This window comes from Chanos chanos, chromosome 1 (genome assembly GCF_902362185.1).
Source record: "Chanos chanos chromosome 1, fChaCha1.1, whole genome shotgun sequence".
In the NCBI taxonomy this organism is placed as follows: Eukaryota; Metazoa; Chordata; class Actinopteri; order Gonorynchiformes; family Chanidae; genus Chanos; species Chanos chanos.
Window position 1 is genome coordinate 18,842,626 of NC_044495.1, and position 11,935 is coordinate 18,854,560.

The 11,935-nt window shown below is 41.4% G+C and overlaps 1 protein-coding gene across 1 annotated transcript; it reads right to left on the bottom strand.

Moving 5' to 3' along the window:
• Positions 1 to 914: 914 nt before the first annotated feature.
• mdm2 (MDM2 proto-oncogene) lies at positions 915 to 7,183 on the bottom strand. The gene is made up of 10 exons (XM_030776855.1): positions 7,124 to 7,183; positions 6,937 to 7,011; positions 5,714 to 5,847; positions 5,305 to 5,354; positions 5,032 to 5,090; positions 3,694 to 3,760; positions 2,600 to 2,757; positions 2,297 to 2,440; positions 2,138 to 2,209; positions 915 to 1,939 (listed from the first exon to the last, which is right to left on the bottom strand). The coding sequence occupies exons 1-10, from the start codon at positions 7,181 to 7,183 to the stop codon at positions 1,370 to 1,372; spliced, it is 1,389 nt and encodes a 462-aa protein (XP_030632715.1). The 3' UTR covers positions 915 to 1,369.
• Between the last annotated feature and the right edge of the window lie 4,752 nt (positions 7,184 to 11,935).

An 11,935-nucleotide genomic window follows, 5' to 3' on the forward strand; every position in this document is an offset into this window, starting at 1 on the left:
ATACAGGCTACTATTTTTCCCCCTATACATACATGCCTGTGATAAAGTTTAATTTATATATTAGGCACAGTAAGAGATTAACAACAATAACTAATAATAAAATAGAACAATTATGACTTAAGCAATTTGAGGTGCGACAGCAACACTACCGCGAATATCTTTCTCCTTTTTCATAACTTCACGGATAGAAGATTCGTTCTTGCCGTAGGCCTACATTTTGGCAACCGCAGCATACGTTTTTTTTCTTTCTGCATCGAGAATTTTCATCTTTTCACTTAACGGAAGCACTTCGTGTTTTCTCTTTGGCTTAGCCGAATTGTCAGCATCAATACTTTTACGCTTTGGGGCCATATTAAGTAAAATAAGTAATTTAAACACTACAGCACTGCAATACCGCAACAATTGATCTGCACACCTAGACGTGTACTACGAGACTAACTGCGGGTAGCGTGTACAGCGTGAATACACTGGACAACGAGATGATTCACGTCCCGTGCAGGACGGCGCGACATGATTATCACACTACTCAAGTTTATTTCTGTTATTTTTCCTACAATATTTTCAAACGGCGGTTAACCGCGATTAACTGAACCCACGGAAAGCGAATCCGCGGATAAGGAGGGTTTGCTGTATACATTATGCATTCATACATTTCAATGGCTATACCTTTCTTTTTTTCTTGTTTAATCTGTACTTAAAGCCTTTTCTTTATAAATGTGCGTCAACTTCATCTTACTTACAAAGCATGCAACATACCTGCAGAGTGGTGCTGCAAGAGGTTTTAATTTATTTTGTATGTACTGAGAACTTAACGTTTGTGGAAAATTGCACAATTGCACCTCTGTAGTTCTTTCACTTGATTAAAAATATTTACTATACTGATGTTTACTTTCTCAAATCACAATATACAGAAATGACTGGGATAATGATTTCAGGGGCAAAGGCCTTGTGCTAAATGATACACCCCACTGCTCTATGCACAGATGCCACTGTTAGTATACTGAGACTGGAGCTATAACAGCCAATGGAGTGCATCGACCTCCTGTCTATTGAGCTATTTTTAAAGTACAAACTCAACAGTTAAAAAAAAAATACAATAAACTGGTACACCTTTCCTTTAATAATAGACAGGCAACAAAACATACCCAAACTGTAAAGAAAATCAGCCTAAATCAAACAGCTGTGTGATTACACAATCCAGCATCTGAGGAATCACTCAAAAACACAACACACGCAATAAATAAAGAATTTCCGATCAATACATTAACTATTTACATTAATTAATAACGTTAATTTAACGCAAGTACTGTATTGTGGCGGCGCTAGAACAGAAGTCAAGGTGCAATGACAAAGGGGATGTCTGCCTAATTCAGCTGACATATGTCAGCACCACTGATTGGATGGGCTCACGGCAAACAGGGCACAGTTTGTTGCGGTTCTTCAGCTTCTTTGCACAAGTGTAGCACGCCATGAGGTGGCCAGTACGTCCATGTACTATGCAGCCATTTTTTGGCCGGCTCTGGCATATGACACAGGGCTCCAGGCAACTGGTTGGGAGACAGGCCTCCAGGCTATTGAATCGTTCCAGTTCTGGGGTCTCTTCCTGGCTAGAGAGTGCACTGCCACTGGCCCCTGAGGAGGTTGAGGGCTGAGATAAACAAGCAGAGTCCTGGGAGTCTGACATGGGCAGAGAGGCTGGGGTCTCATCCTTGGCTGGGGGAGAACGAGAGCGTATACTATCAGGGACATCAAAACCCTCCTCAGTATCAGGGAAGGAGGGCTTGGATGGTAAGGGTTTGGTTTCAGTGGAGGCATTGGTGGGAGAAGTGGGGCTGGTGTGGGTATCTGGGAGCCAATCAGAGCGCAGTGTCCAGCAGCGTTTGCAGTGACGAGGGAGAGGAGGGTTGAGTTCCTCACACTCTGAGCACTTCCAGTAGTCCTGATAAAACAACCACCATACAATTTAAAGGGTCAGTTTGAAGCCAGTGAGAGAAATGAATGTTGATGGCCTTTTTATTTGCTTTATCCCAACAAATACGAGCAGCAAACAGTGAGGAGCAAGGCATCCAAAAGAATGAGGATTAAACCTTTAACTCCAATTTGTTTACAGGCAAGGACAAGAGAAGAAAATACATACTGCCTCTGTTATCTCAGTATCCTCATCAAATGAGTCTTCATCCTCCGCTTCAAAGATAGTGACTTCATAAACCTACAGAAAGAGAAAGTATGAACTGGGGCCCTCGGTTTTTTTTGCAATATTCACTGCAAATCCATTAAAGGAAGTATGAGCTGGAACCTCATCATCTCCAGACAAAGAAGCCTCATCGTTCTCACTGTAGGCATCTGAATCAATAGACTCCACCTCGAACTCCACACTGAAGTTATCAGAGTCTGAGTCCTGGCCTTCCTCTGAGTCCTCACTGTGTGATATACCTACCTCCTGTTGAAAAGGAGAGGCACAGGTCAGTGATTTAGACTAGATGGAAATCTTGACTGTAAATCAGGCTCAGCTTCACTGCTGATTGAAAATCAGAGGGTATGTCTATATGTATGTATGTATCTACTTGCAGTGCTACTAAGTGTGTGTGTGTCCACTCACAGTGTTACTGAGGGAATCCGAAGACTCGCTGCTCCTTTGTTCCCTGTGAAGGCCTCCAATCACACACCACGATAGGCTGTCATCAAATGTCAGGGAGAAACTGTCCGATTTGTGCCTTTTCCTGCGCTCACAACTCTCCTCTCCCGCTGACAAGTCTGCTAGAATATAATGTGTAGTACCAGAGTTAAACAGGATGTTTTGCATAGGGCATCAATTTGGAAGTTTGATCACATGAGATAAGAGTGCTTAAATGTTTAAAATCAGTCCTTGTCTCTCTATCCCACAAGAATTTTACCCACAATGACCCTGCACAAAGCATAATGTTCTCTTATTCCATGCATCTGGATATGGATTCTTATGGTTGCAGGCAAGAGGTACTAGTGCTTAGAACAATAACCAAGTTTTGATAGTGTGCATAAATAATTTAGGCTGTCGCTATAGTGCATCTGTCTAGCAAACAGACTCTCTTTGTGTTGATATCCTGTACTGTGAAATGAGCTACTGAAGCAGGCAGTCATCTGAACGCATTCTCCACAGCCTCCAGACTCTGGTGTCCTTTAAAGCTAATGGGCGGTTATACAGAGATAAAGGCTGCAGTCACTGGTGTCCCACATGTTTGTCTACAGATGACTTTGCTCCAGGCTACGGGTGGGCTACAGCGCCTTAACCAAACCTGATTTCTGTCTTCAACTCATTTTAGCTGAGCTCTTTCTAACAAGGAAATATCAGAAGCAACCAAGTGTGATCTTTAAAGGGTATTAATGGTGCCGATAATTACATCTTTTGTGAAATAGAGACTGTAAGAACATCATTCTGATAGTGATTAACTTCTCTTGAGCTCAACCTATCACTTAATCATCTAATCCCTAACATCGATCGTAGTGAGCTAAACAGAGCAGAGCAACCTTGAATCCTTCCCTAAGAGCATCGATTTGCAGAAAATACGTCAATATGCAAAACTTACGTATTAAGAGCATTTGCAGACATATCTAAATGATAAACTACTCATGTATGTAGATAGTAACAAGTCCACACTGAACATTAACTGGTTTTAACAGTCACTTGAATGGAGAGATGTGGAAAGGTTCCCTCACCAGGGTCACTGCTCCGTCTCCTCCTTCGCTGGCCTGAGGTAGATGAACGCGAGTCAGAGACTGTCTCCTGGAACAGAGAGAGGGGGGCATCAGACCAATAAACCAAAACAATAGGACCATAAAACCCAGTCAGGCACAACACCGAAATGAGAGGAGCAACCAACATAGAACCAAATCACTCTGAAATAACAAGACCTCTGAGGCAACTCTCTGGAGTGTGGCACTACACAAACATTTTTTACACACACTCAACACTACTTATGAACATTTTATATCCTTTCCAAACCTCTTAATTACATATTCTATTCTCTTCTACTTCTGATCCACTTGGGAATGATGAAGATTTTGCCACTCTGTGGCTGCATTCATGCCATGAAGAGGTATGACATCCAATAATTAAGAGCAGACAGTTCTGTTCTTCAGCACATACATGCCTAAGAGCAAGGACATATTGATTGTGGACGATGAACTGCATTCAGTCCTACACTGAGCTTATGATAATGTGATATTGTGCTCTCAACATAAACCGCACTTTCTCAATATCACAGACCAGATGTGAGCTTGATCATAAAAATGAATGCAGGCACACAAACACACCTTTATAATAAGTACATACTCCACAATTTACACATGCATAGCTGACTTAATGTGCATGTTAATTAGAGCCAAGTTTGGTTGCTGCTGCCTGTTCCCTTCATGACAAGTTAACACATCTGTCACCCCTGTTAGAAATCATACTGGCCCTCATTTATCAATCTAACGTAGAAAAAAAGTGCAGATCCGAGCGCAGAAATCATCTTATTACAGGGTTCATGTGTGATTCATGAAACGTTCGTATCTCACCAATTACAGCGTAAGAATGATCGGGCGTTGATAAATGTGGTGGCTGAAAACGATCATTCTTTAAATGTCACGCCCCTAAATATTCTCGGTTTAGAGGCCTGACCCCTAGAGTTTACGACATGGAGGGGCGTAATACATACAAGAATATATGTCAGAATATATGGTCTAATAACAATTCTAAGACTCACCACTATGCTGCACCGCAAATCCACGACTCACAAACTTGCGTATACGGGTTAAGATTTGACGTGAGATTTGATCGTAGCCTTTGCTCATGTCCATATTGTTAAATGCCGAGCTTTGCGCAGAAATGAACATACGCCCAGTTTTCTGTCGTACCTTCATTTCGTAAACGAGGGCCACTAAACGTTGGCTTAACTGCATTAAGAACCAAGTGAGAACTGACAAACATATTTAGCTATAGCCTTAACTCAGCCAAAGAAACACAATCAGCCTTGAAGAATGTGGTCATTTATGTTGGACTAGTGTGCTTACCTCTTGCCCTCTGTCAGGCTGACTCTGACTCTGGGGTTCAGTGAAAACAGACTGTGACTCTGAAGAAAAGACAACAGAGAAAACATCACAAAATGTTTGAGAAACAGTATTTTACTAGATTCTGTCATAGCTTGTGCCACTGGTAATACTGAGACTTAGTACAATGTATGTTCATATAGTCATGTTTATATACATCTTCAGTAATCAGAATCTATACAACAATATTAACATAACTTTAATAAACTGACAGAGTATACTGTTATTGAAAAATACCTGGGTTTTTCACAGCAACTAGGTTTTTAGAGATCATTGCAAACAGGGCACTGAAAAACAAAAACAAAAAAATTACACATAAAATTGAGCTTCATTTCAACTCCACAGTTCTGTTTAATCGGTTAGTTAAGGCTACTCCATGAAACTGCATTGTCAGACACACTAAACCCTACCATAAAGAAAAAAAAAAACACATGTTCGCTCCTCTCAGCCCAGGCAACACCAGTAATAAATGATGGCAAAGTTTGCCAGAGATATTAGCAAAGAGGAGAGCCTAGATCCACCTGTGCAGCCAAAAAAAAAAACCCCACTGCCCTGAATTCCCATGAGTCATTAGTAGTAAAACTGTTACAGGTCCCTTGGGCCAGAGCCATACAACATAAGTGTAAATCTAGGGAGGAGTGTTTACCGTGGCTCTTTGACAGAGAAGCTATCCACCCCAAGCACAGCCCCTAGTGCGTCATCTCGACAATGGACGATGTGCTGCTGTTTCTTATCGTAGAGCTCTTTGTGCATGATGTACTTCCCCAGATAGAACATAACCTGACAAATACAGAACAATAAAATCTGTTCAGATGTTTAAGGGAGATGAAGAGCAGCTGTCTTACCCTGTTTCTCTGTCACTTCTAATGGCATTGCCATTAAGTTGCTTATCCTGCCAAAGTGTTTTAGTTGTGATTGTCCTGAGGTAGTGAGAGACTTTCATACATTAAAAATTCGCCTGCTCAGGGTCAAGTCTTGGAATCACTGATGAGTCCTGATAACGTTTTCATAACATTCTTCAAAACATATTAAAGCATTATATGTAATGGTGATTTTAAACTCTTGCTTTACTATAGCGTGCATGTCTGGAGAGAACATACTAATCAGTGACAACCATAGACCCACACTGGTCATAACCCATTCCACTGAGTCACATATTTAGAATGTACTTGTATTTAAAGCGCTGTGGTTAAAGTGACTCATGCTTCCTCATCACAAACCAGGAAATTGTTGCAGGTTTAGCACCCACTGACTGTAAGTTGATTGTATTCAAACATGTTCAGTATTACATATGCATGGATCTCAGATCAGTGTCGCCTGAACCTGGTGAGAGCTGTTCTGCATAGTCATAACTACAAACTTGTTATCTGTAAACAAAGTGAACACCCACACAATCCACAGACTGGTTTGACAACCAGTCTAGGACTAAGTTTGACTACCCAAACACATCGGGAGAGGCACTGAAACTGAAAGCTGAGAGAATGGATTATTTTTAACCAGCTTGAAGAAGGATTGCCTTAAAATATAATGCTGACAGCTAGGACTAACGCAAACCAGTGTCATTGTTAAGAAGCTCATATCAGAATTTAGCAATGCAGAATGCATGTATAAGTAGTTCCTTGGTTTCTGGGGAAAGGTTCTATAGTTTTGACAACCTACAAAACACCATTCTCAAGTGAATACTGGCAATCAAATAGTTCTACTTTTCCTACTAGCAGACAGTGGTGAAACAGAGGAACCTAAGCATAACTTAAATATTAACACTTGAATATTAAAAGTTTCTGGACAGAGAAACATAAATATTATGTAGATAACACATTAACAGATGATGATAACCATTACTGTAATCAGCAAATGTATTCCTCCTACCTCTTTCATGGTGAAAATGTCTTTTTCTGCACCTGCCTGTTGTAACAGGATTTGTAATTGCACTTTTGGTCTTACCTGAAACAAAACAGTAAAACATTACCAAACTGTCAATTACTCTAATAATACATGGAAATTACCACTGGACAACATATTCTGCCTCTATTCCATAAAATAGCAGGTTACTCACCAGTTTCTCATTGTCAGCTGCGCTGATCGATGAACTGCTCAAACAGTTTTCTGTTGCCATATCTGTCAAGAGAAAAAAAAGTAACTTAGTTGCAAATTTTTATGTTTTTTTATATGTATATATACATGTTATTCCAAGAAAGGAGTGGCTTGTAAATACACTTGCTGAACAACAACAAACTTACCCAAATAAATAGAGATACTAAAGCTAAATCATATATACATCTGTACACTCTCCTGTACATAAAGTGCTGAGAAACAGCCTGGTGACGAGTAGGAAGCCCTTGCGTGCCGGCCGCGGAGTTAAATACGTTTGGCGAGACATGTCAGGACTAGCAGCACTAGACTGTGTGATGTGTTGGTAGGGTGGAGAGCGTCGGGGTTGGCTGAAACTGACATGTCGAAGCATGACTCGCTCATCGAGCTGACTCACCTAGCGGTGGAGATGCGTCTAGACAGCCATTTCACTGCTGAGCTGTCCGCTCGTGCAGTGCATGTCCGGGCATGTTCCTACTTACTTCATACACCAACAGTGCAGCGCAAGCAGTTCCTCTTGTGTAATAAAAGCGCCTTTGACTGACAAGGCAAACCGTCTAATCACTACCATAATCTAAGAGTCGGACAAATGACAGGTGACGTATCTGAGCATTTGGAATTGCACAGACTATTGTGGACGATCTTTGAACAAGTACCAACAATGTTTGCATGCCATTATCTCCTGTTTTGTTTCAACTGCTGAAAATGTGGATTGAACGGAACAAGTTTTGCCCACTCTGCCTGAACGTTAAAACCCACGTTTGCTTACAGTGGCATTGTCTAGAGTTAACAGATTATTCTGCACACTGGATAAACGCTACCACACCGTGACAGCGAGCTGCTGAAGACATACACTCCTCCGACAAGAGCCAACAGAAGAGCAACGTTACCCTGCACTCTGGCTTTGAAGTTAGCGAATGCACTCCCTCATATAAACTTTGTTTGATGTCTATACTGTGTTTAAAGCTAATGTTAAATATTAAAGTCCTTTCACTGACTGTAAAGTATCCCACGACAATTACAACTTTAAAATAGAATAGTTTGTATAGCTAGACCTTTTACTCTAGAAGAAAAAAATAATGAAAACATGGATGAATGGATGCCTGTGTTTCTCAGCTGTATTTGTTTTCCCCGTGGCTGCACCTTGGCAGTATTTGAGTGCTTAAACTGAAATGAGTTATCGAAAGCAAGATGACTTCACAATTCAGTATGCTGGTGAAGTATTTTCACTTTTAAACGAGTTAAATCAATCATCGTTTGCATAGCATGTGCATTACGCAGCTCAGCTGTGACAAAACTATGTGCTATTAAGCGGAAACCATAGCTAGCTTATTGTCCTTTCGGCCACCCTGTACAGGAAAATCCGAGGCTACATGGGGCCTTGTTATGCTAAACCAAGTTTTAGCTAACAAGCAAATGTGGTAAGTGGCATGTTTTCGTTTTTAGATTTAATAAGCATTACTTGGAATGATCAATGCATGTGGTGTCAGTTTACGAAAGGCACAGTATTAGCCAGGCTGTTTGGAAATATTTATGATTTAAGACAGAGCTCTAGTATTTTTGAACGGCTAAAATTTCCTTACCTTCCCTTGCCTTCTGCACTTTGTCCGTTGTGCCGTTGTATCGCCCTCAGCTGGTACGTTGTGGATTTGAAATTTGAATTTGCCAAGCGAGCACGTGCGAAAACATGCGGTGTATCTCAATGTAGTATAATAGCAACGCGTTTCAAAGTTAATATGATGGAATGCTTAAGCATCAATGAGCACAACAGTTTTTGTCCTCTCGAAGTCCTCGGGAATGTCTATTTACATATTAAAATAGATTTAAGAAACACGTGCAACTGAACTACATTTTACTCCTGAGTAGAGTGGAATGTGGATAAAAAGAGTAATGATTTTTTTTTTTTTAAATAAAGTGTTATCGACTTAACCGTGTAACACAGATTGATGAATGAGACTTTTTAGGAAATTCTGGCGACCGTTCTGTTTAAGTACTCTGATTTAATTAAATTATGGGTGAAAACAACATGAGATTTATGTTGACTACCTGTCAGCAACTGTGATTAAGGAAAAAGTGGTTCACCTTTGATCACGATCTCTAATGGTGCTTCATAGAACTGATCAACTTGACAGTATTGTAAGGTTGGCCTTTAACTCCACTTGTTATGATTTTTTTTTTTTTCTAATGAGAGAGAAATCACTTGATGAATCGACCTGACAGGAGTACTATGAGTTTCACATCGTGACTGTGAAATCAGCTGGGTACAGCCACCCATTTGTGCGGGAGAAAATTATTTCTCTGAAAAGGAGATGTCTAAGTCTGTTGATGTACCCTCCTCTTATCACTGCAAACACCACACTGTAGTCTCCCTCAGTTCATAAAACGAATACAGTCTATTTTGTCCTTAGAGACAAATCAACACCTGGTTAATTACATCGCAACATAATATGTGCTGTTGACATCATTTTGAAGTGTATTGGGTAAGTTGAAAATAACTTGCTGAAAACCTCATTGTTTTCTTGTCTGCAGGAAGGGATACAGCAGCAGTTTTCTTATCTTCAGCCATAACAGACTAGAAGGATTTTATTATTTATGTATCTAACCCCTACCCCCACCCCACCCGGCTGTCGCACATGTGAGTACCTCAAGGGAGATGGAGGAAAATGACTCAGAATTTCTCTTAGAACAACATGTTCTTTTCAATTCAACATGTTAGGACATGCAGATCCAAATTCCTTGACCACTATAAAATCAGTAGAAGAAAGCCATCAAATCTGTTAAGTAAAATCAGAATGAGTTGAAATTCTCAAGTTCTAAGTTCTGAATCATTACATCCTCAAACTGCAACTATATCTAAAATCTTAAATAGGCTAGATTTTAGGTTGATGAAGTTGTTTACTTACCCTCCTGTTTGCAAAAAAAACACAAAATACATATACCCTAAATATGGAGATACACTATATTTTAAGCATATCCCAAAATCATGAGTTGAAAATACATGGTAGCTTAACTGTTGACAGTTTGGGTTTGGCCCTAAACTGGATTGAAAGAGGGGACAAAGAGTGGCCTGTGTGGATGGAACATGAGAGTGTGCGTAACACTAGACTTCTTGTACACACAGGCACAACAGGTACCTGTTAGTGTCCCACGCTTACCCCCATCTCAGTACCCAAAAACTGCTCTCAAAGTAGACAGCCAAAGTAGGCAGCCTGTGGCCTAATGGTTGGAGAAGCAGACTTATGGCAGAAAGGTCACTGGTTTGATTCCCAGGAGCAGCAGGAAAGTATCCTTTGGACCAGGCACTTAACTCCCCACTGTTTCTGTGCCTAGTGGTTGTGTGTGCTCACTACTGGTGTGTATGGATGGGTTAAATGCAGAGGTCAAATTCACTGTTCACAGTGTGTGTGTGCAATGACGGAGATTTAATTTTAATCTTAATCTTTAGATGTCTGAACAGTGAAGGAGAGAATGAACTGTAGAGCTGACTGAGCAGAATTTTGTGTCATTTCTCTGTCTGCACTTAATTAACAGACAGATGGACCACTGAAGACTCGCGTGTACATTGTAACAAGGAATGCTCAATCATTGCGTTTTTATGTTGTCTGTGTTTAGAGCTCTGTCTATCTATGTGTTAGTGTGAGTGAGTACTGAATAGGAAGAACTTTCTGGAACTACAGAAGACCATCCCCCCCTGCTGAGCCAAACAAATACATGGCTGACAACCTGAATGTCTTCTACTGTAGGTTTGAGAGGGACAACATTCAAAGCACTCACCCACTCCAGCCCAGTGACCACCCACCCCCCCCCCCACCTTGCAGTGAAGATATGTGAAAAGGATGAGAGACGGCTCTTCCACAGACAGGAAACCAGGAAAGCACCGAGTCCAGAAGGTGTCTCCCCTCCCTGTCTTAAAGCCTGAGCTGACCAACTGGCTCCAATCTTCATGCAGATCTTAAACAGATCCCTGGAGCTGTGTGAAGTCCCCTCTTGCTTCAAATGCTCCACCAGCATCACAGGCTCCAATAAACCCTCCATCACAGGACTGAATGACTACAGTCCTGTCGCTCTGATGTCTGTGGTCATAAAGTCCTTTGAACGACTGGTGTAAGCCCACCTGAAGAACGTCACAGGACACCTGCTGAACCCCTTACAGTTTGCCTACCAGGCAAACAGGTCAGCGGATGACACACTCAACATGGGATTGCACTACATCCTGCAACACCTTGACTGCCCAGGGACATATGCAAGGATCCTGTTTGTGGATTTCAGCTCAGCGTCCAACACCATTATTCCAGAAATCCTCTCCTCCTAACTCTCCTGGCTCACTGTATCCCACTCACTGATGCCATCTGTCAGTGGATCATCAGCTTCCTGACGGGCAGGAAACAGGTGAGGCTGGGGGAGGTCACTTCTGGTATGCGGACAGTCAGGACTGGTGCTCCCCAGGGATGTGTCCTCTCCCCACTGTTCTTCTCCCTCTCCCCCTCACAATATCCAACAGCCCTGTGTCAACTTTGTACACCAAAACTACCAGACACAGGAGCAGTTTCTTTCCTCATGCCGTCACCCTCATAAACAGCTGACCAGTATCATCTGCTATGCCATAGCTACTCTTTTTCTTCAGATAGTTATTACACCCTGCCTCACATCTACAAATACTGTGTTTTACAAATACTCAAACATCAGTTTCATTCCCATATGTGATGCAAACTATGGTTATTTGCACTACAACACACACTTGCACTTTATGTATATTGCTTGTACACTCGGTACTGTC